The sequence below is a fragment of the Garra rufa genome, chromosome 18 (assembly GCF_049309525.1).
Source record: "Garra rufa chromosome 18, GarRuf1.0, whole genome shotgun sequence".
NCBI lineage: Eukaryota > Metazoa > Chordata > Actinopteri > Cypriniformes > Cyprinidae > Garra > Garra rufa.
This window is the reverse complement of record NC_133378.1, coordinates 39856646-39876992: the sequence shown is the minus strand read 5'-3', so window position 1 is coordinate 39876992 and position 20347 is coordinate 39856646. Positions and strand designations below refer to the sequence as shown.

At 39.4% G+C, this 20347-nt stretch overlaps 1 protein-coding gene across 1 annotated transcript in view; it reads right to left on the bottom strand.

Moving 5' to 3' along the window:
* Positions 1–1260: 1260 nt before the first annotated feature.
* The window catches only part of slc10a7 (solute carrier family 10 member 7), a 91761-nt gene continuing 72674 nt past the window's right edge, over positions 1261–20347 (bottom strand). Inside the window, exons 8-12 of the mRNA XM_073823485.1 lie at positions 4088–4253; positions 3944–3995; positions 3659–3732; positions 3423–3568; positions 1261–1819 (exon numbers count right to left, since the gene is read on the bottom strand). Coding sequence (XP_073679586.1) covers positions 1802–1819; positions 3423–3568; positions 3659–3732; positions 3944–3995; positions 4088–4253 — 456 coding nt within the window. The 3' untranslated portion in view covers positions 1261–1801. The remainder of the gene's footprint in view (positions 1820–3422; positions 3569–3658; positions 3733–3943; positions 3996–4087; positions 4254–20347) is intronic.

Here is a 20347-nt window from a genome sequence, read left to right as displayed (position 1 = left end):
TCAAACTACAGAAAATAAACCAGTAAAATTGTGGAATATTTTTACTATTTAAAATAACTGTGTTCTATTTGAATATATTTCAAAATGTAATTATGCAATCATTACTCCAGTCACACGATCCTTCAGAAATCATTCTTATATCATTATTTGCTGCTCAAAAACATATCATTATTATGTTAAAAACATATGTATAATAGATAATTTTTTAGTTTTTTTTTATAAATAGAAAGTTCAGAAGAACAACATTTATCTGAAACAGAATCTTCTGTAACATTGTCTTAAAGCATCCTTGCTAATTAAAAGTACTCAAAAAATGTACTCAACTGTTTTAAATATTGATAATAGTAAAAATGTTTCTTGAACAGCAAATCAGCATATTAGAATGGTTTCTGTAGGATCATGTGACACTGAAGACTGGAGTAATGATGCTGAAAATTGCTTTGATAACAGGAATAAATTACATTTTAAAATATATTAAAATAGAAAACAGTTATTTTAAATAGTAAAAAATATTTCAAATTTTTACTGTTTATGCTGTACTTTATACCAAATTAATGTAGGCTTGGTCAGCAAAAGAGACTTTAAAAAAAAAGTTCAAGAACTTTTGACTGATAGTGTAATATGAAAAGTAAAAAAGGTAAATAAGACATTTTATCTTACAATTCAGATTTTCCATCTCAGAATATTGAAAAAACAAATTCATAATTATTTTTTTTTATTTGATTTAGTGGCAGAAACAGACTTTCATAATTTAATGCATCCTTTCTGAATTAACATCTTAAATTCTTACTGACCCCAAACTTTTGTACAGTAGTAAAGAACGTAAATAATTCTTACATTCCTACAATGCAATGTACTCAAGTGGCATGTATTTCTAATGTGACTTATTTCAAGTAGCCTACTCAATTTCTTTCTTAACTCATGATGTAATCTGGCAAAATAGATTTTTACGTAAAATTTCATACTACAATCTGTAAGACAGCATTTTAAGCTTTGAACTGCTACTGCATTGAACCTTAGACTATAAGACAAAAAAGCAGAAAGTGCTTTTGCCTTAGACTGTGTTTAAAATAACTACTAATAACTAATAATGATGGCTTTCAGTCTAAATACTAGTTTATAAGCTCAGTTTAAACCACTAAAATAGAATAGATTAAATATTCTGTGTCTGATTTGAAAAAATGAAAATAAATGTAATAAATAATCAATACAGACTTAATAATTGTTGTCCTTTTTTGCATGACAAAACACATTTAGACAGTATTTTGACCATCTTTATTGTCTTCAGTAACATAACATGTCAAACGGTGTCGCCGTCACCACAGCTGACCTTTTACTGCATCAAAATAAACGAACAATGAGTCAGTAACACTCTCATCATTAGGTAAATGTAAAGAATGTGCAATTTCACGTTAGTTTTTTACTGCTGTAAAAATCCCCAAAGCCTAATGAACACACATGAACACACAAAAGACTTTGGAGTTCTTCTTATACCTCTAAAAAACAAAAATAAACCCATCTGACCAAGTCTGAGTGCTGTTGAAGTAAGAAAAGATTTTACACTTCATATAAAAATAAAAATATACATTCATGTCTCTGTTTAAAAAAGCTCATGGAATCATCTGTAGTCCCTGTACTGAGGCAGATGGCCGTCTGAGGTCCCGCGGGTCGCGTTAAGGCACTTGATCTCACGTATACTGTGTGCGTTCGCCTGATCGGCGTCTCGTAAGGTTTGGTCTCATTGATTCTGGTCTGGTTTGGCTCAGCCAAGTGTTTCACAGCTTCCAATCGACAGTGTTGTTCATATGGGTGTTAGAGTCTGTGAAGGAAGTTAAAGAATTAAAACAGAACCAAATGATTGTTGACCCAACATGAGATAATAACATATCATCTGTCATTTCAAAATCTTGAGAAACTATGACAGCGTTTTAGCGCCACGTAAAAAAACCCCCAAATCTAACATTACGAGATTAAAGTTAAAATACTACGAGAATACAGTCGGAATACTACGAGACAACAGTCGGAATACTACGAGAATAACAGTCGGAATACTACGAGAATAACAGTCGAATACTACGAGAATACAGTCGGAATACGAGAATAACAGTCGGAATTCTACGAGAATAACAGAATACTACGAGAATACAGTCGAAATACTACGAGAATACAGTCGAAATACTACGAGAATACAGTCAAAATACTACGAGAATAACAGTCAAAATACTACGAGAATAACAGTCGGAATTCTACGAGAATAACAGTCGGAATACTACAAGAATACAGTCAAAATACTACGAGAATAACAGTCGAAATACTACAAGAATACAGTCAAAATACTACGAGAATAACAGTCAAAATACTACGAGAATAACAGTCGGAATTCTACGAGAATAACAGTCGGAATACTACGAATATAACAGTCGGAATACTACGAGACAACAGTCGGAATACTACGAGAATAACAGTCGGAATACTACGAGAATACAGTCGAAATACTAGGAGAATACAGTCGGAATACTACGAGAATACAGTCGAAATACTACAAGAATACAGTCAAAATACTACGAGAATAACAGTCGAAATACTACGAGAATAACAGTCGGAATACTACGAGAATAACAGTCGGAATACTACGAGAATACAGTCGGAATACTACGAGAATACAGTCGGAATACGAGAATAACAGTCGGAATTCTACGAGAATAACAGAATACTACGAGAATACAGTCGAAATACTACGAGAATACAGTCGAAATACTACGAGAATACAGTCGAAATACTACGAGAATACAGTCGAAATACTACAAGAATACAGTCAAAATACTACGAGAATAACAGTCGGAATTCTACGAGAATAACAGTCGGAATTCTACGAGAATAACAGTCGGAATACTACGAATATAACAGTCGGAATACTACGAGACAACAGTCGGAATACTAGGAGAATACAGTCGGAATACTACGAGAATACAGTCGAAATACTACAAGAATACAGTCAAAATACTACGAGAATAACAGTCGGAATACTACGAGAATACAGTCGGAATACTACGAGAATAACAGTCGGAATACTACGAGAATAACAGTCGGAATACTACGAGAATACAGTCAGAATACTACGAGAATACAGTTGTAATACTACACGAACAAAGTCAAAAAACTAATAGAACAAAATCGAAAAACTAATAGAACAAAGTCGAAAAACTACTAGAATAAAGTCAAATTATTTATTCTCATAGTATTTTGACTTTATTCTCATAGTATTTCGACTTTATTATCTCTTTTATTTTTTAACGTAGAACTAAAACTCTTAGGAAAACAGATTTAAGTTCAAGTTTTAAGTTCAAGTACCGTTTGCATTTTCTCACACTTATTTTTATATACATTGCTGTACATTTTGATTAAATTGGTGTGTGCATTACCTTCTGTCTGCCACTCATCCATGTTTTAATGGAGGGCAGTAAGATGCTGCCCAGCAGGATCTGAGCAGGATGATAGATCAACAGAGGCACTGATATGAGAGACAAATGCTCATAACCCTCAAACACGATCTTCAGCATGGGAATACCTACACAAACACACATCAAACCAGAGTTTTCAGCTAGAGAAGGTAGAAAGTGATTCATATTTGCTTTACTCAGACATACATGTGTTTTACCTAAAGTGAGGGATTTATGAGTCGCACAAAACATGATGGCAACCGAATCAGCTGCAGTGAAACCAGAAGACTTTCTGCAAACATCACGCAAGTATAAACAGATTAAACACTGGTGTTGTGGTCCTTCACACATCAAAGAGTATGCGGATCAGGTTTAGTCAATCAAATGTGCCCAAAATGAAACAAAAGCCTGAAACAAACAGCTTTACACTAATACCGACGAATGATGTCTAAACCAACAGAAGTCAAGGAAAGACCCACAATAACAGAAAACAAGTTTCTCACCTTGTAGACAAGAAAAATATCAGGGCCATGAAGCTCAACTGAATAGAAAATACTGAAAATGAGGAAAAAACAAAGCAGTATTACTGATATAACTTCATAGGCTTAAAGCAAATATGTTTCTTGCACTGAAAACAAAACACTCACTGATGAAGACGACGATGAGCAGGCTCAGATGGTCCAGCTCTATGTTGGAGTTGGAGAAGGTGTCGCAGAAGGTGGTGTAGATGATCATGAGCAAAACAACGCTGCTCACCGTCCCAAACGGAGGCTTTCGGCGGTCCAGACACTCTCTCAGGAACCTTCTGCAAACCTACATGCACAAAATTGGAAATCACTGCCATGATTGAACAGCTTCTGCTGTTAATGCTCATAATCGTTCCCCTTACAGACATTTATTTCAGATGTGAATTGAGATTGTGTCATTTATGAATTGATTTTACTCAAATATATTACTTAGATTAGATTTAAGAGAATAAAGACAAAATACTATGAGAATAAAGTCGAAATACTACGAGAATAAAGTCGAAATACTACGAGAATAAAGTCGAAATACTACGAGAATAAAGTCGAAATACTACAAGAATAAAGTCGGAATATTTCAAGAATAAAGTCGGAATATTTCAAGAATAAAGTCAAAATACTATGAGAATAAAGTCGAAATACTACGAGAATAAAGTCAGAATATTTCAAGAATAAAGTCGGAATATTTCAAGAATAAAGTCAGAATATTTCAAGAATAAAGTCAAAATACTATGAGAATAAAGTCGAAATACTACGAGAATAAAGTCAGAATATTTCAAGAATAAAGTCGAAAGACTACGAGAATTAAAGCTGCAAGCAGCGATGAACGGGCCCTCGCACACGGGCTCACCGCCGACCGGTGGCTTTAGGAACACAGCAAATGGTGGGTAGTATGCTTTTAATACAGTAAATATAGGAGAAATATGTCAAAGTCACTTAAATGTGCCACATTTCCTGCTGCCAGCTGGTGGTGCTATGCATATAACTGATTATTGGCATGTAGATGTGTTCAGGCCACCACTTTCATCAAACATATGAAGTTTGGTGCAGATTGACCTTGGTTTGATTGAGTTAGTGAAAGATATGATATATCCTGCTGCCAACAGGTGGCGCTATGATAATATCTGAATATTGGCCTTTAGGTGTCTTCAGGCCAGGACTCTTACCAAACCTGTGAAGTTTGAGGCAGATCGGACATTTTATGGCTGAGTTATAACAACTTCTATGTCCATGGCGAAACATCAAACTTTGTCAGGCCGCCACAGACACGCCCTTTAACGAAAACTCAAGATCTTCGCAATTTAACATCTCTAAGGCCTCTAGATCAGAATGACCAAATATAATGTTGATATCATTAAATCTCTAGGAGGAGTTTGATACAAGTCATTTCCTGTTGCCAACAGGTGGCGCTGTGATTATAATAGAATATTGGCCTTCAGATTTGTTCAGGCCAGGACTCTTATTGAATATGTGAAGTTTGAGGCAAATCGGACATTTTATGGCTGAGTTATAACAAGTTTTTTATCCATGGCGAGACCTCGAAATTTGTCAGGCCGCCACGGAAACGCCCTTTACCGAAAACTCAAGATCTTCGCAATTTAACATCGCCAAGGCCTTTATATTAGACTGACCGATTTTGGTGTTGATCTGTATAAATCTCTAGGAGGAGTTGGTTGTAGAGTACAGCATGACACTTCCTGTTGCCTGCAGGTGGCGCTATGACTATAACTGAATATGGGCATGTAGATGTCTTCAGGTCAGGAGTGTTATCACACATGTGAAGTTTGGGACAGATCGGACATTTTATGCCTAAGTTATAGCAACTTCCTTTTTCATGGCGAAACATCGAAATTTGCGAGGCTGCCACGGACACGCCCTCCGATGAAAACTCTAGATCTTCACAATTTAACGTCACAAAGGGCTTTAGATTAGACTCACCAAATTTGGTGTTGATCGGAATAAATCTCTAGGAGGAGTTCGTTCAAGTATGACACCTGAAAATGGCAAAAATGACACAAATTTTGCTGAGAAAATTAATAATAACCGACTTCCTGTTGGGTTTCGGATTTTATCTTAAGAGGCTTTTTTGTAGGTATTGGTGAGTTACATGTGTGTACCGATTTTTGTGCATGTACGATAATCACAGCTGAATGCGCACACCGCGGAACGTGTAAAGGTGGCGCTATTGAGCCATTTTGCCACACCCACTTCTGCAACCCATATCAGACGTCCATTTTCGCCAGGTCTGATGTGTGTGCAAAGTTTCGTTAGTTTTCGGGTATGTTTAGGCCCTCAAAAATGCGATTCATTCCGGATAAGAAGAATAATAATAATAATTAAAGCTGCAAGCAGCGATGAACGGGCCCTCGCACACGGGCTCACCGCCGACCGGTGGCTTTAGGAACACAGCAAACGGTGGGCAGTATGCTTTTAATACATTAAATGTAGGAAAAATAGATCAAAGTCACTTAAATATGCCAAACTTCCTGCTGCCAGCTGGTGGCGCTATGCCTATAACTGATTATTGGCATGTAGATGTGTTCAGGCCAGCACTTTCATCAAACATATGAAGTTTGGTGCAGATTGACCTTGGTATGTGTGAGTTAGTGCAAGATATGATATATCCTGCTGCCAATAGGTGGCACTATAATAATATCTTTATATTGGCCTTTAGATGTCTTCAGGCCAGGACTCTTACCAAACATGTGAAGTTTGAGGCAGATCGGACATTTTATGGCTGAGTTATAACAACTTTTATGTCCATGGCGAAACATCAAACTTTGTCAGGCCGCCACGGACACGCCCTTTAACGAAAACTCAAGATCTTCACAATTTAACATCTCTAAGGCCTCGAGATCAGACTGACCAAATATAATGTTGATATCATTAAATCTCTAGGAGGAGTTTGGTACAAGTCATTTCCTGTTGCCAACAGGTGGCGCTGTGATTATAATAGAATATAGGCCTTCAGATTGGTTCAGGCCAGGACTCTTATCGAACATGTGAAGTTTGAGGCAAATCGGACATTTTATGGCTGAGTTATAACAAGATTTATATCCATGGCGAGACCACGAAATTTGCCAGGCCGCCACGGACACGCCCTTCAACGAAAACTCAAGATCTTCGCAATTTAACATCGCTAAAGCCTTTTTATTAGACTGACCGATTTTGGTGTTGATCTGATTAAATCTCCAGGAGGAATTTGTTGCAGAGTACAGCATGACACTTCCTGGTGCCTGCAGGTGGCGCTATGAGTAAAACTGAATATGGGCATGTAAATGTCTTCAGGTCAGGAGTGTTATCACACATGTGAAGTTTGGGGCAGATCGGGCATTTTATGCCTGAGTTATAGCAGCTTCCTTTTTCATGGCGAAACATCGAAATTTGCGAGGCCGCCACGGACACGCCCTCTGATGAAAACTCTAGATCTTCGCAATTTAACGTCACAAAGGGCTTTAGATTAGACTCACCAAATTTGGTGTTGATCCGAATAAATCTCTAGGAGGAGTTCGTTCAAGTATGACGCCTGAAAATGGCAAAAATGACACAAATTTTGCTAAGAAAATTAATAATAACCGACTTCCTGTTGGGTTTCGGATTTTGTCCCAGGAGGCTTTTTTGTAGGTATTGGTGAGTTACATGTGTGTACCGATTTGCGTGCATGTACGTGAATCACAGCTGAATGCGCACACCGCGGAACTTGTAAAGGTGGCGCTATTGAGCCATTTTGCCACACCCACTTCTGCAACCCATATCAGATGTCCATTTTCGCCAGGTTCGATGTGTGTGCAAAGTTTCATGAGTTTTCGGGTATGTTTAGGCCCTCAAAAATGCGATTCATTCCGGAGAAGAAGAATAATAATAATTAAAGCTGCAAGCAGCGATGAATGGGCCCTCGCACACGGGCTCACCGCCGACCGGTGGCTTTAGGAACACAGCAAACGGTGGGCAGTATGCTTTTAATACAGTAAATTTAGGAAAAATAGATCAAAGTCACTTAAATGTGCCAAACTTCCTGCTGCCAGCTGGTGGCGCTATGCCTATAACTGATTATTGGCATGTAGATGTGTTCAGGCCAGCACTTTGATCAAACATATGAAGTTTGGTGCAGATTGACCTTGGTATGTGTGAGTTAGTGCAAGATATGATATATCCTGCTGCCAATAGGTGGCGCTATAATGATATCTGTATATTGGCCTTTAGATGTCTTCAGGCCAGGACTTTTACCAAACATGTGAAGTTTGAGGCAGATCGGACATTTTATGGCTGAGTTATAACAACTTTTATGTCCATGGCGAAACATCAAACTTTGTCAGGCCGCCATGGACACGCCCTTTAACGAAAACTCAAGATCTTCACAATTTAACATCTCTAAGGCCTCGAGATCAGACTGACCAAATATAATGTTGATATCATTAAATCTCTAGGAGGAGTTTGGTACAAGTCATTTCCTATTGCCAACAGGTGGCGCTGTGATTATAATAGAATATAGGCCTTCAGATTGGTTCAGGCCAGGACTCTTATCGAACATGTGAAGTTTGAGGCAAATCGGACATTTTATGGCTGAGTTATAACAAGTTTTATATCCATGGCGAGACCACGAAATTTGCCAGGTCGCCACGGACACACCCTTCAACGAAAACTCAAGATCTTCGCAATTTAACATCATTAAGGCCTTTATATTAGACTGACAGATTTTGGTGTTGATCTGATTAAATCTTTTGGAGGAGTTTGTTGCAGAGTACAGCATGACACTTCCTGGTGCCAGCAGGTGGCGCTATGAGTAAAACTGAATATGGGCATGTAGATGTCATCAGGTCAGGAGTGTTATCACACATGTGAAATTTGGGGCAGATCGGGCATTTTATGCCTGAGTTATAGCAACTTCCTTTTTCATGGCGAAGCATCGAAATTTGCCAGGCCGCCACGGACACGCCCTCCGATGAAAACTCTAGATCTTCGCAATTTAACGTCACAAAGGGCTTTAGATTAGACTCACCAAATTTGCCGTTGATCCGAATAAATCTCTAGGAGGAGTTCGTTCAAGTATGACGCCTGAAAATGGCAAAAATTACACAAATTTTGCTAAGAAAATTAAAAATAACCGACTTCCTGTTGGGTGTCAAATTTTGCTCCAAGAGGCTTTTTTGTAGGTATTGGTGAGCTAGATGTGTGTACCGATTTTCGTGCATGTACGTGAATCACAACTGAAAGCGCACACCGCGGAACGTGTAAAGGTGGCGCTATCGAGCCATTTTGCCACACCCACTTCTGCAACCCATATCAGACGTAAATTTTCGCCAGGTCTGATGTGTGTGCGAAGTTTCATGAGTTTTCGGGTATGTCTAAGCCCTCAAAAATGCGATTCATTTTGGAGAAGAATAATAATAATAATAATAATAATAAACGAAGCAGATCCAATAGGGTCCTCACACCATCGGTGCTCGGGCCCTAATAAGAAACGGAGCAGATCCAATAGGGTCCTCACACCATCGGTGCTCGGGCCCTAATTAAAGCTGCAAGCAGCGATGGTAGGGCCCTCGCACTCGGGCTCACCGCCGATTGGTGGCGAACGGTGGGCACTATGCTATTAACACAGAAAATGTAGTAGGAATATGTCAAAGTCATTGATATGTGCCAATCTTCCTTCTGCCAGCTGGTGGCGCTATGACTATAACTAAATATTGGCATGTAAATGTATTCAGGCCAGGACTCTTATCAAACATATTAAGTTTGGGGCTGATTGGACATTGCATGCCTGAGTTACAGTAACTTCCTGTTTCATTGCATTAAGAGTATGCTTTAGCACTTAGCTAAATGTTGCTAACATGTTTCTAACATGTTGCTACCCTATTTTAACACTTGTTGATATTTTTAAAATGTTGCTAGGCATCCACAACAGTATTAAATATGTGGCTTCCTATTACCAGCTGGTGGCGCTATGACTATAGCTGAATATGGGCATGTATATATCTTCAGGCCAGGACTCTTATCAAACATGTGAAGTTTGGGGCTGATTGGACATTGCATGCCTGAGTTACAGTAACTTCCTGTTTCATTGCATTAAGAGCATGCTTTAGCACTTAGCTAAATGTTGCTAACATGTTATAGCATGTTTCTAGCATGTTGCTACCCTATTTAACACTTGTTGATATTTTTAAAATGTTGCTTGGCATCCACAACAGTATTAAACATGTGACTTCCTGTTGCCAGCAGGTGGCACTATCACTATAACTGAATATGGGCATGGGCTTGTGTTCAGACCAGGACTCTTATCAAACATATTAAGCTTGGGTCAGATTGGACATTGTATGCATGAGTTACACTTATTTTTCTTTGTATTAATATCATGCTTTAGCTCTCAGCTAAGTGTTGCTAGCATGTTTTAACATGATTCTAGCATGATGCTAGCCTATTTAAAACTTGCTGACGCTTTTTATTATGTTGCTAGGAGTCCGTAACACCATTAAACGTCACTTCCTGTTGTCAGCAGGTGGCGCTGTGACTATAACTGCATGTATATATCTTCAGGCCAGGAGTCTTATCAAACATGTGAAGTTTGGGGCTGATTGGACATTGCATGCCTGAGTTACAGTAACTTCCTGTTTTATGTCTTTAACAACATGCTTTAGCACTAAGTAAGTGTTGCTAGCATGTTTGAGTACGTTTTAAACTAGTTTAGCACTCAATGGCTTTTTTAGTGTGTTGTTAATAGTGTGTCACATTGTTAAACATGTCACTTCCTGTTGACAGTAGGTGGTGCTATAACTATAACTGAATATTGGCATGTAGACATCTTCAGGTCACGACTGTTATCAAACATGTGAAGTTTGGGGCTGATTGGACATTGCATGCCTGAGTTACAGTAACTTCCTGTTTCATTGCATTAAGAGCATGCTTTAGCACTTAGCTAAATGTTGCTAACATGTTATAGCATGTTTCTAGCATGTTTCTACCCTTTTTAACAGTTGTTGATTTTTTTTTAAATGTTGCTAGTCATCCACAACAGTATTAAACATATGGCTTCCTGTTACCAGCTGGTGGCGCTATGACTATAACTGAATACAGGCATGGGCGTGTGTTTAGGCCAGGATTCTTATCAAACATGTTAAGTTTGGGGCTGATTGGACATGGTATGCCTGAGTTAGAGTAACTTCCTGTTTTATTGTATTATTAGCATGCTTTAGCATATTAGCTAAGTGTTGCTAGCATGCTTTATTATTTTTGTAGCATGTTGAATATTAAGTTTGGGTCAGATTCAACAGTATATACATGAGTTACAGCAATTTCCTTTTGTATTTTTATTAATAGCATGCTTTAGCTCTTAGCTAAGTGTTGCTAGCATGTTTTAGCATGTTTGTAGCATGTTGCTAGCCTATTTACGACTTGTTAACGCTTTTCAATATGTTGCTAAGAGTCCGTAACAGTGTTAAACATGTCATTTCCTGTTGTCAGCAGGTGGCGCTATGACTATAACTGAATTTGGGCACTGACATGTGTTCAGGACTGGACTGTCATCAAACATGTGAAGTTTGAGGCAGATCGGACATCGTATGCCTGAGTTATAGCAACTTCCTTTTTCATGGCGAAACATCAAAGTTTGTCAGGCCGCCACGGACACGCCCATCGATGAAAACTCCAAAGCTTCGCAATTTAACATCGCGAAGGCCTTATGATGACACTCAGCAAATTTGAAGATGATCGGATAAAAACTGTAGGAGGAGTTCGTTAAAGTACGAGGCCTGAAAATGGCAAAAACTGCACAAAAATCGTACAGGAAATTCAATATAACGGACTTCCTGTTGGGTTTCGGATGTTGCACCAGGAGACTTTTTTGTAGGTATTGGTGTGTTACATATGTGTACCGAGTTTCGTACATGTACGTGAAACGTAGCTCGAGGCGCACTCCGTTGAAATTTTATAGGTGGGGCTATCGAGCCATTTTGCCACACCCACTTTTGAAAACCATATCAGATGTAAATTTTCGCCAGGTCTGATGCGTGTGCAAAGTTTCGTGAGTTTTCGGGCATGTTTAGGCCCTCAAAAAGACTTTTCATTTTGGAGAAGAAGAAGAATAATAATTAAAGCTGCAAGCAGCGATGAACGGGCCCTCGCACACGGGCTCACCGCCGACCGGTGGCTTTAGGAACACAGCAAACGGTGGGCAGTATGCTTTTAATACAGTAAATGTAGGAAAAATAGATCAAAGTCACTTAAATGTGCCAAACTTCCTGCTGCCAGCTGGTGGCGCTATGCCTATAACTGATTATTGACATGTAGATGTGTTCAGGCCAGCACTTTGATCAAACATATCAAGTTTGGTGCAGATTGACCTTGGTATGTGTGAGTTAGTGCAATATATGATATATCCTGCTGCCAATAGGTGGCGCTATAATAATATCTGTATATTGGCCTTTAGGTGTCTTCAGGCCAGGACTCTTACCAAACCTGTGAAGTTTGAGGCAGATCGGACATTTTATGGCTGAGTTATAACAACTTCTATGTCCATGGCGAAACATCAAACTTTGTCACGCCGCCACAGACACGCCCTTTAACGAAAACTCAAGATCTTCGCAATTTAACATCTCTAAGGCCTCTAGATCAGAATGACCAAATATAATGTTGATATCATTAAATCTCTAGGAGGAGTTTGATACAAGTCATTTCCTGTTGCCAACAGGTGGCGCTGTGATTATAATAGAATATTGGCCTTCAGATGTGTTCAGGCCAGGACTCTTATCTAATATGTGAAGTTTGAGGCAAATCGGACATTTTATGGCTGAGTTATAACAAGTTTTATATCCATGGCGATACCTCGAAATTTGTCAGGCCGCCACGGACACGCCCTTTACCGAAAACTCAAGATCTTCACAATTTATCATCGCTATGGCCTTTATATTAGACTGACCGATTTTGGTGTTGATCTGAATAAATCTCTAGTTGGAGTTGGTTGTAGAGTACAGCATGACACTTCCTGTTGCCTGCAGGTGGCGCTATGACTATAACTGAATATGGGCATGTAGATGTCTTCAGGTCAGGAGTGTTATCACACATGTGAAGTTTGGGACAGATAGGACATTGTATGCCTGAGTTATAGCAACTTCCTTTTTCATGGCGAAACATCGAAATTTGCGAGGCCGCCACGGACACGCCCTCCGATGAAAACTCTAGATCTTCACAATTTAACGTCACAAAGGGCTTTAGACTAGACTCAGCAAATTTGGCGTTGATCCGAATAAATCTGTAGGAGGAGTTCGTTCAAGTACGACACCTGAAAAAGGCAAAAATGACACAAATTTTGTTGAGAATATTAATATTAACCGACTTCCTGTTGGGTTCCGGATTTTGCTCCAAGAGGCTTTTTTGTAGGTTTTGGTGTGTTACATGTGTGTACCGATTTCCGTGCATGTACGTGAATCACAGCTGAAAGCGCACACCGCTGAACGTCTAAAGGTGGCGCTGTCGAGCCATTTTGCCACACCCAATTCTGAAACCCAAATCAGACGTAAATTTTCGCCAGGTTTGATGTGTGTGCAAAGTTTTGTGAGTTTTCGGGAATGTTTAGGTCCTCTAAAATGCGATTCACTTTGGAGAAGAAGAAGAATAATAATAATTAAAGCTGCAAGCAGCGATGAACGGGCCCTCGCACACGGGCTCACCGCCGACCGGTGGCTTTAGGAACACAGCAAATGGTGGGTAGTATGCTTTTAATACAGTAAAAATAGGAGAAATATGTCAAAGTCACTTAAATGTGCCAAATTTCCTGCTGCCAGCTGGTGGCGCTATGCCTATAACTGATTATTGGCATGTAGATGTGTTCAGGCCACCACTTTCATCAAACATATGAAGTTTGGTGCAGATTGACCTTGGTATGTTTGAGTTAGTGAAAGATATGATATATCTTGCTGCCAACAGGTGGCGCTGTGATTATAATAGAATATTGGCCTTCAGATGTGTTCAGGCCAGGACTCTTATCTAATATGTGAAGTTTGAGGCAAATCGGACATTTTATGGCTGAGTTATAACAAGTTTTATATCCATGGCGAGACCTCGAAATTTGTCAGGCCGCCACGGACACGCCCTTTACCGAAAACTCAAGATCTTCACAATTTAACATCGCTACGGCCTTTATATTAGACTGACCGATTTTGGTGTTGATCTGAATAAATCTCTAGGAGGAGTTGGTTGTAGAGTACAGCATGACACTTCCTGTTGCCTGCAGGTGGCGCTATGACTATAACTGAATATGGGCATGTAGATGTCTTCAGGTCAGGAGTGTTATCACACATGTGAAGTTTGGGACAGATAGGACATTGTATGCCTGAGTTATAGCAACTTCCTTTTTCATGGCGAAACATCGAAATTTGCGAGGCCGCCACGGACACGCCCTCCGATGAAAACTCTAGATCTTCACAATTTAACGTCACAAAGGGCTTTAGACTAGACTCAGCAAATTTGGCGTTGATCCGAATAAATCTGTAGGAGGAGTTCGTTCAAGTACGACACCTGAAAAAGGCAAAAATGACACAAATTTTGTTGAGAATATTAATATTAACCGACTTCCTGTTGGGTTCCGGATTTTGCTCCAAGAGGCTTTTTTGTAGGTTTTGGTGTGTTACATGTGTGTACCGATTTCCGTGCATGTACGTGAATCACAGCTGAAAGCGCACACCGCTGAACGTCTAAAGGTGGCGCTGTCGAGCCATTTTGCCACACCCACTTCTGAAACCCAAATCAGACGTAAATTTTCGCCAGGTTTGATGTGTGTGCAAAGTTTTGTGAGTTTTCGGGAATGCTTAGGTCCTCTAAAATGCGATTCACTTTGGAGAAGAAGAAGAATAATAATAATAATAATAATAATAATAAACGGAGCAGATTCAATAGGGTCCTCACACCATCGGTGCTCGGGCCCTAATAATAATAATTAAAGCTGCAAGCAGCGATGAACGGGCCCTCGCACCCGGGCTCAACGCCGACCAGTGGCTTTAGGAAAACAGCAAACGGTGGGCAGTATGCTTTTAATACAGTAAATATATGAGAAATATGTCATAAGTCCAAAATGTGCCAAACTTCCCATTGGCAGCTGGTGGCGCTATGCCTATAACTGATTATTGGCATGTAGATGTGTTCAGGCCAGCACTATTATCAAACATATGAAGCTTGGTGCAGATTGACCTTGGTATGTTTGAGTTAGTGAAAGATATGATATATCTTGGTGTCAACAGGTGGCGCTATGATAATATCTGAATATTGGCCTTTAGGTGTCTTCAGGCCAGGACTCTTACCAAACCTCTGAAGTTTGAGGCAGATCAGACATTTTATGGCTGAGTTATTACACCTATGTCCATGGCGAAACATCAAACTTTGTCAGGCCGCCACGGACATGCCCTTTACTGAAACTCAAGATCTTCACAATTTAACATCTCTAAGGCCTCTAGATCAGACTGACCAAATATGATGTTGATTTCATTAAATGTCTAGGAGGAGTTTGCTATAAACCTAATCCCCTGCAAGGACTTCAGATAATGCCAACTGTGAACCAAATGTGAACATTTTCCCTATATTCTGATGATGATGATAAGAACATGTAATTCATGATGATAACAAAATGTTATTAGTGCTTGCATTACATTCACCACTTCTGCTTAAATCGTTACCTATCTGTACAATTTGTATGTGGATATTGCTTTGCCGGTGACTCCTGTTATAAGACATCACTCTTAAGCGCTACATAACTAAGAATCAATTAGGAAAACGGTGCACAGTTGGCAAATGCATTCACAGTAACCCTCTGCTAGTTTGGATTTTAAGTTTACTGAATTGAAAGGGTTACACTTTAAAATCAACACAGAGACACATACACACAATATATAAAATGTTGCCATCCAGTTTCATTTGTTAACATTAACTATATTAGTTAACGTGAACAATAATTAAATAGCATTTATTAATGTTAATTAATATTAAGCTAAAAAAAAGTATTCATATATTGTTTAAAGGTAAATTAGTATCTTTTAGTTTATGTACTGTGAATTAACATGAACATGAACACAGTTCATGTGGGTGTACAGCAATACACAATAAAGTGCTCTATAAACGCTTAATTCTTTCAAAATATCTTTAAAAATCAAGTTGAGTGTTTTAATGGGGCGATATATATATAAAACTGATCTTCAAATGATGGTTTTCGGATGTTTTGAACAGATAACAGCAAAGTTTGTTTTGTTGTCAAAGTTTGTCTTGAAATTTTTAATTATTATTTTATATTCAATAAATAACACAATGAAAATATTGTCTACAATGAAGATAAATCACTCATGCTTAAAAGTTGTATTTTTCTTAATCTTTTGCTATGTGACTGAATAGGACAAGTTCATGGTACAGTTCAGTAAAAATAAATAAAAAACAACAACTGCAAAATACAAACAATGAAAGATTTAATGACCCTTTATATTTTCTCAAAATATCAGACATATTTATGTCGATTACGCTACAGCAATGTGCATCTTCCTCAAAGATGGTCTTAAGCAAAACAGCATGTTCCACTGGTCTCTCTCCCTTACACCCCTCCCCCCTTCAGTCACTCTTCAGTGACTCAATGGTGACTGAACACAGACAGGCACAGGCAGAGTGACAGCAGATTTCTAATTTCTTTTTTTAATTTTCTTTAATTCATAGAAGCTTGTATAAAATTGATATTTACACCACTTGCTCAGAATGATAAGATCTCTGTGTGAAAAAAGTTTTAAAGAGTTTGGATGCTGCACTTTAAAGATATTAAAAAATTACGGTTATGTTTTTTACTACATCTTTAAAAAATCACCACGTCAACACCGTTCAAGATATCCCAAATCCGCTCGCAATTTAACATTTTCAGAATCTTCTCTTCATGTTAAAAAAGTTTGGTGTGAATACCTTGTTGTTCTTAAAAGGAGTGCGAATTTGCTTACAGCCTGATTTTTCCAAAAATCCACATTCAAATAAAAATAGCCGGCTTCCTGTTGGTCTTAGCTAATGAGTTTGATTTAGAAAGTTGTCCAGATTGATGAGAACAATATACGTACAGAGTTTGGTGACTGTAGGAAAAACTAACCCCCCAACTTTTGTCAAAAGATGGCGCTATAGAGTGCCTGCTCCACGCCCATTTATGACCTTTTGCCAGTGTCTAACTATCATTAATATTGATGTGTGTGTTGAGTTTCATGAAATTCTAAGCATGTTATCTGCCTCGAAAAGACAGGAATCTAATTTTAAAGTTTGACACGTTGCCATGGCAACAGCATTTGATTTATCATCGACCCCTTTACATATTCTTATCGGCCGTGTTTTGACATGATTTTGATGAAGTTTAAAGAAAATCGAGTAAAATTAAGAGGCTGATTTCAAAGCATTTTGAAAATGACACGTTTCCTGCTGCCAGTTGGTGGCGCTATAACTTTGACTCATAATAGTCACATTTATGGAATCGGCATCATACAACGAACAAACTGGTGAAGTTTCATCAGAATCAGGCAATGTGTCCAACAGTTATTAGACACTTCCTGTTTCTCATTTCTCGCCATAACTTTGTCGCCTTGCCACGGCCAAACCGTTCGAGATATCAAAAATCTCCTCGCAATTTAGCGTCCCCAATGTCTTGAGATCATGCTGACCGAGTTTGGTGACAATCCCATGGAATTCCTGGGAGGAGTACGTTAAATTCCAGAGCATGCGCTTTTTAAACAGCCCTAAATATCTCACTTCCTGTTGCGTGGAGCCCATGACATAGAGTACAAAAGTTGTTCAGCTCGATGAGTTCTATATGTGTACCGAGTTTCATATCAATACGCGCAAGTATGTGTGCGCAGTACATCAAGTTTTCAAACTGTGTTCCAGGGGGCGCTGTAGAGGCCCTGAACCACGCCCGGGTCCCAGCCTCTGTGGCGTCCGGACGACGGCAGATTCCGACGTGTGTGCAAATTTTCAAGAGTTTTTGAGTATGTTAAGGCCCCCAAAAGTGCCCCAACGGTTGAAAAAAAACAAAAAAAAAAACAAATAAGAATCCTTAGAAGAACAATAGGGCCTTCGCCCTTTTGGGCTCGGGCCCTAATAATAAACGGAGCAGATTCAATAGGGTCCTCACACCATCGGTGCTCGGGCCCTAATAAACGGAGCAATTCCAATAGGGTCCTCGCACTGTAGTGCTCGGGCCCTAATTAAAGCTGCAAGCAGCGATGAACGGGCCCTCGCACACGGGCTCACCGCCGACCGGTGGCTTTAGGAACACAGCAAACGGTGGGCAGTATGCTTTTAATACAGTAAATGTAGGAAAAATAGATCAAAGTCACTTAAATGTGCCAAACTTCCTGCTGCCAGCTGGTGGCGCTATGCCTATAACTGATTATTGACATGTAGATGTGTTCAGGCCAGCACTTTGATCAAACATATGAAGTTTGGTGCAGATTGACCTTGGTATGTGTGAGTTAGTGCAAGATATGATATATCCTGCTGCCAATAGGTGGCGCTATAATAATATCTGTATATTGGCCTTCAGATGTCTTCAGGCCAGGACTTTTACCAAACATGTGAAGTTTGAGGCAGATCGGACATTTTATGGCTGAGTTATAACAACTTTTATGTCCATGGCGAAACATCAAACTTTGTCAGGCCGCCATGGACACGCCCTTTAACGAAAACTCAAGATCTTCACAATTTAACATCTCTAAGGCCTCGAGATCAGACTGACCAAATATAATGTTGATATCATTAAATCTCTAGGAGGAGTTTGGTACAAGTCATTTCCTATTGCCAACAGGTGGCGCTGTGATTATAATAGAATATAGGCCTTCAGATTGGTTCAGGCCAGGACTCTTATCGAACATGTGAAGTTTGAGGCAAATCGGACATTTTATGGCTGAGTTATAACAAGTTTTATATCCATGGCGAGACCACGAGATTTGCCAGGCCGCCACGGACACACCCTTCAACGAAAACTCAAGATCTTCGCAATTTAACATCGCTAAAGCCTTTTTATTAGACTGACCGATTTTGGTGTTGATCTGATTAAATCTTTTGGAGGAGTTTGTTGCAGAGTACAGCATGACACTTCCTGGTGCCAGCAGGTGGCGCTATGAGGAAAACTGAATATGGGCATGTAGATGTCATCAGGTCAGGAGTGTTATCACACATGTGAAGTTTGGGGCAGATCGGGCATTTTATGCCTGAGTTATAGCAACTTCCTTTTTCATGGCGAAGCATCGAAATTTGCCAGGCCGCCACGGACACGCCCTCCGATGAAAACTCTAGATCTTCGCAATTTAACGTCACAAAGGGCTTTAGATTAGACTCACCAAATTTGCCGTTGATCCGAATAAATCTCTAGGAGGAGTTCGTTCAAGTATGACGCCTGAAAATGGCAAAAATTACACAAATTTTGCTAAGAAAATTAAAAATAACCGACTTCCTGTTGGGTGTCAAATTTTGCTCCAAGAGGCTTTTTTGTAGGTATTGGTGAGCTACATGTGTGTACCGATTTTCGTGCATGTACGTGAATCACAACTGAAAGCGCACACCGCGGAACGTGTAAAGGTGGCGCTATCGAGCCATTTTGCCACACCCACTTCTGCAACCCATATCAGACGTAAATTTTCGCCAGGTCTGATGTGTGTGCGAAGTTTCATGAGTTTTCGGGTATGTCTAAGCCCTCAAAAATGCGATTCATTTTGGAGAAGAATAATAATAATAATTAAAGCTGCAAGCAGCGATGAACGGGCCCTCGCACACGGGCTCACCGCCGACCGGTGGCTTTAGGAACACAGCAAATGGTGGGTAGTATGCTTTTAATACAGTAAAAATAGGAGAAATATGTCAAAGTCACTTAAATGTGCCAAATTTCCTGCTGCCAGCTGGTGGCGCTATGCCTATAACTGATTATTGACATGTAGATGTGTTCAGGCCACCACTTTCATCAAACATATGAAGTTTGGTGCAGATTGACCTTGGTATGTTTGAGTTAGTGAAAGATATGATATATCCTGCTGCCAACAGGTGGCACTATGATAATATCTGAATATTGGTCTTTAGGTGTCTTCAGGCCAGGACTCTCACCAAACCTGTGAAGTTTGAGGCAGATCGGACATTTTATGGCTGAGTTATAACAACTTCTATGTCCATGGCGAAACATCAAACTTTGTCATGCAGCCACAGACACGCCCTTTAACGAAAACTCAAGATCTTCGCAATTTAACATCTTTAAGGCCTCTAGATCAGACTGACCAAATATAATGTTGATATCATTAAATCTCTAGGAGGAGTTTGATACAAGTAATTTCCTGTTGCCAACAGGTGGCGCTGTGATTATAATAGAATATTGGCCTTCAGATTGGTTCAGGCCAGGACTCTTAT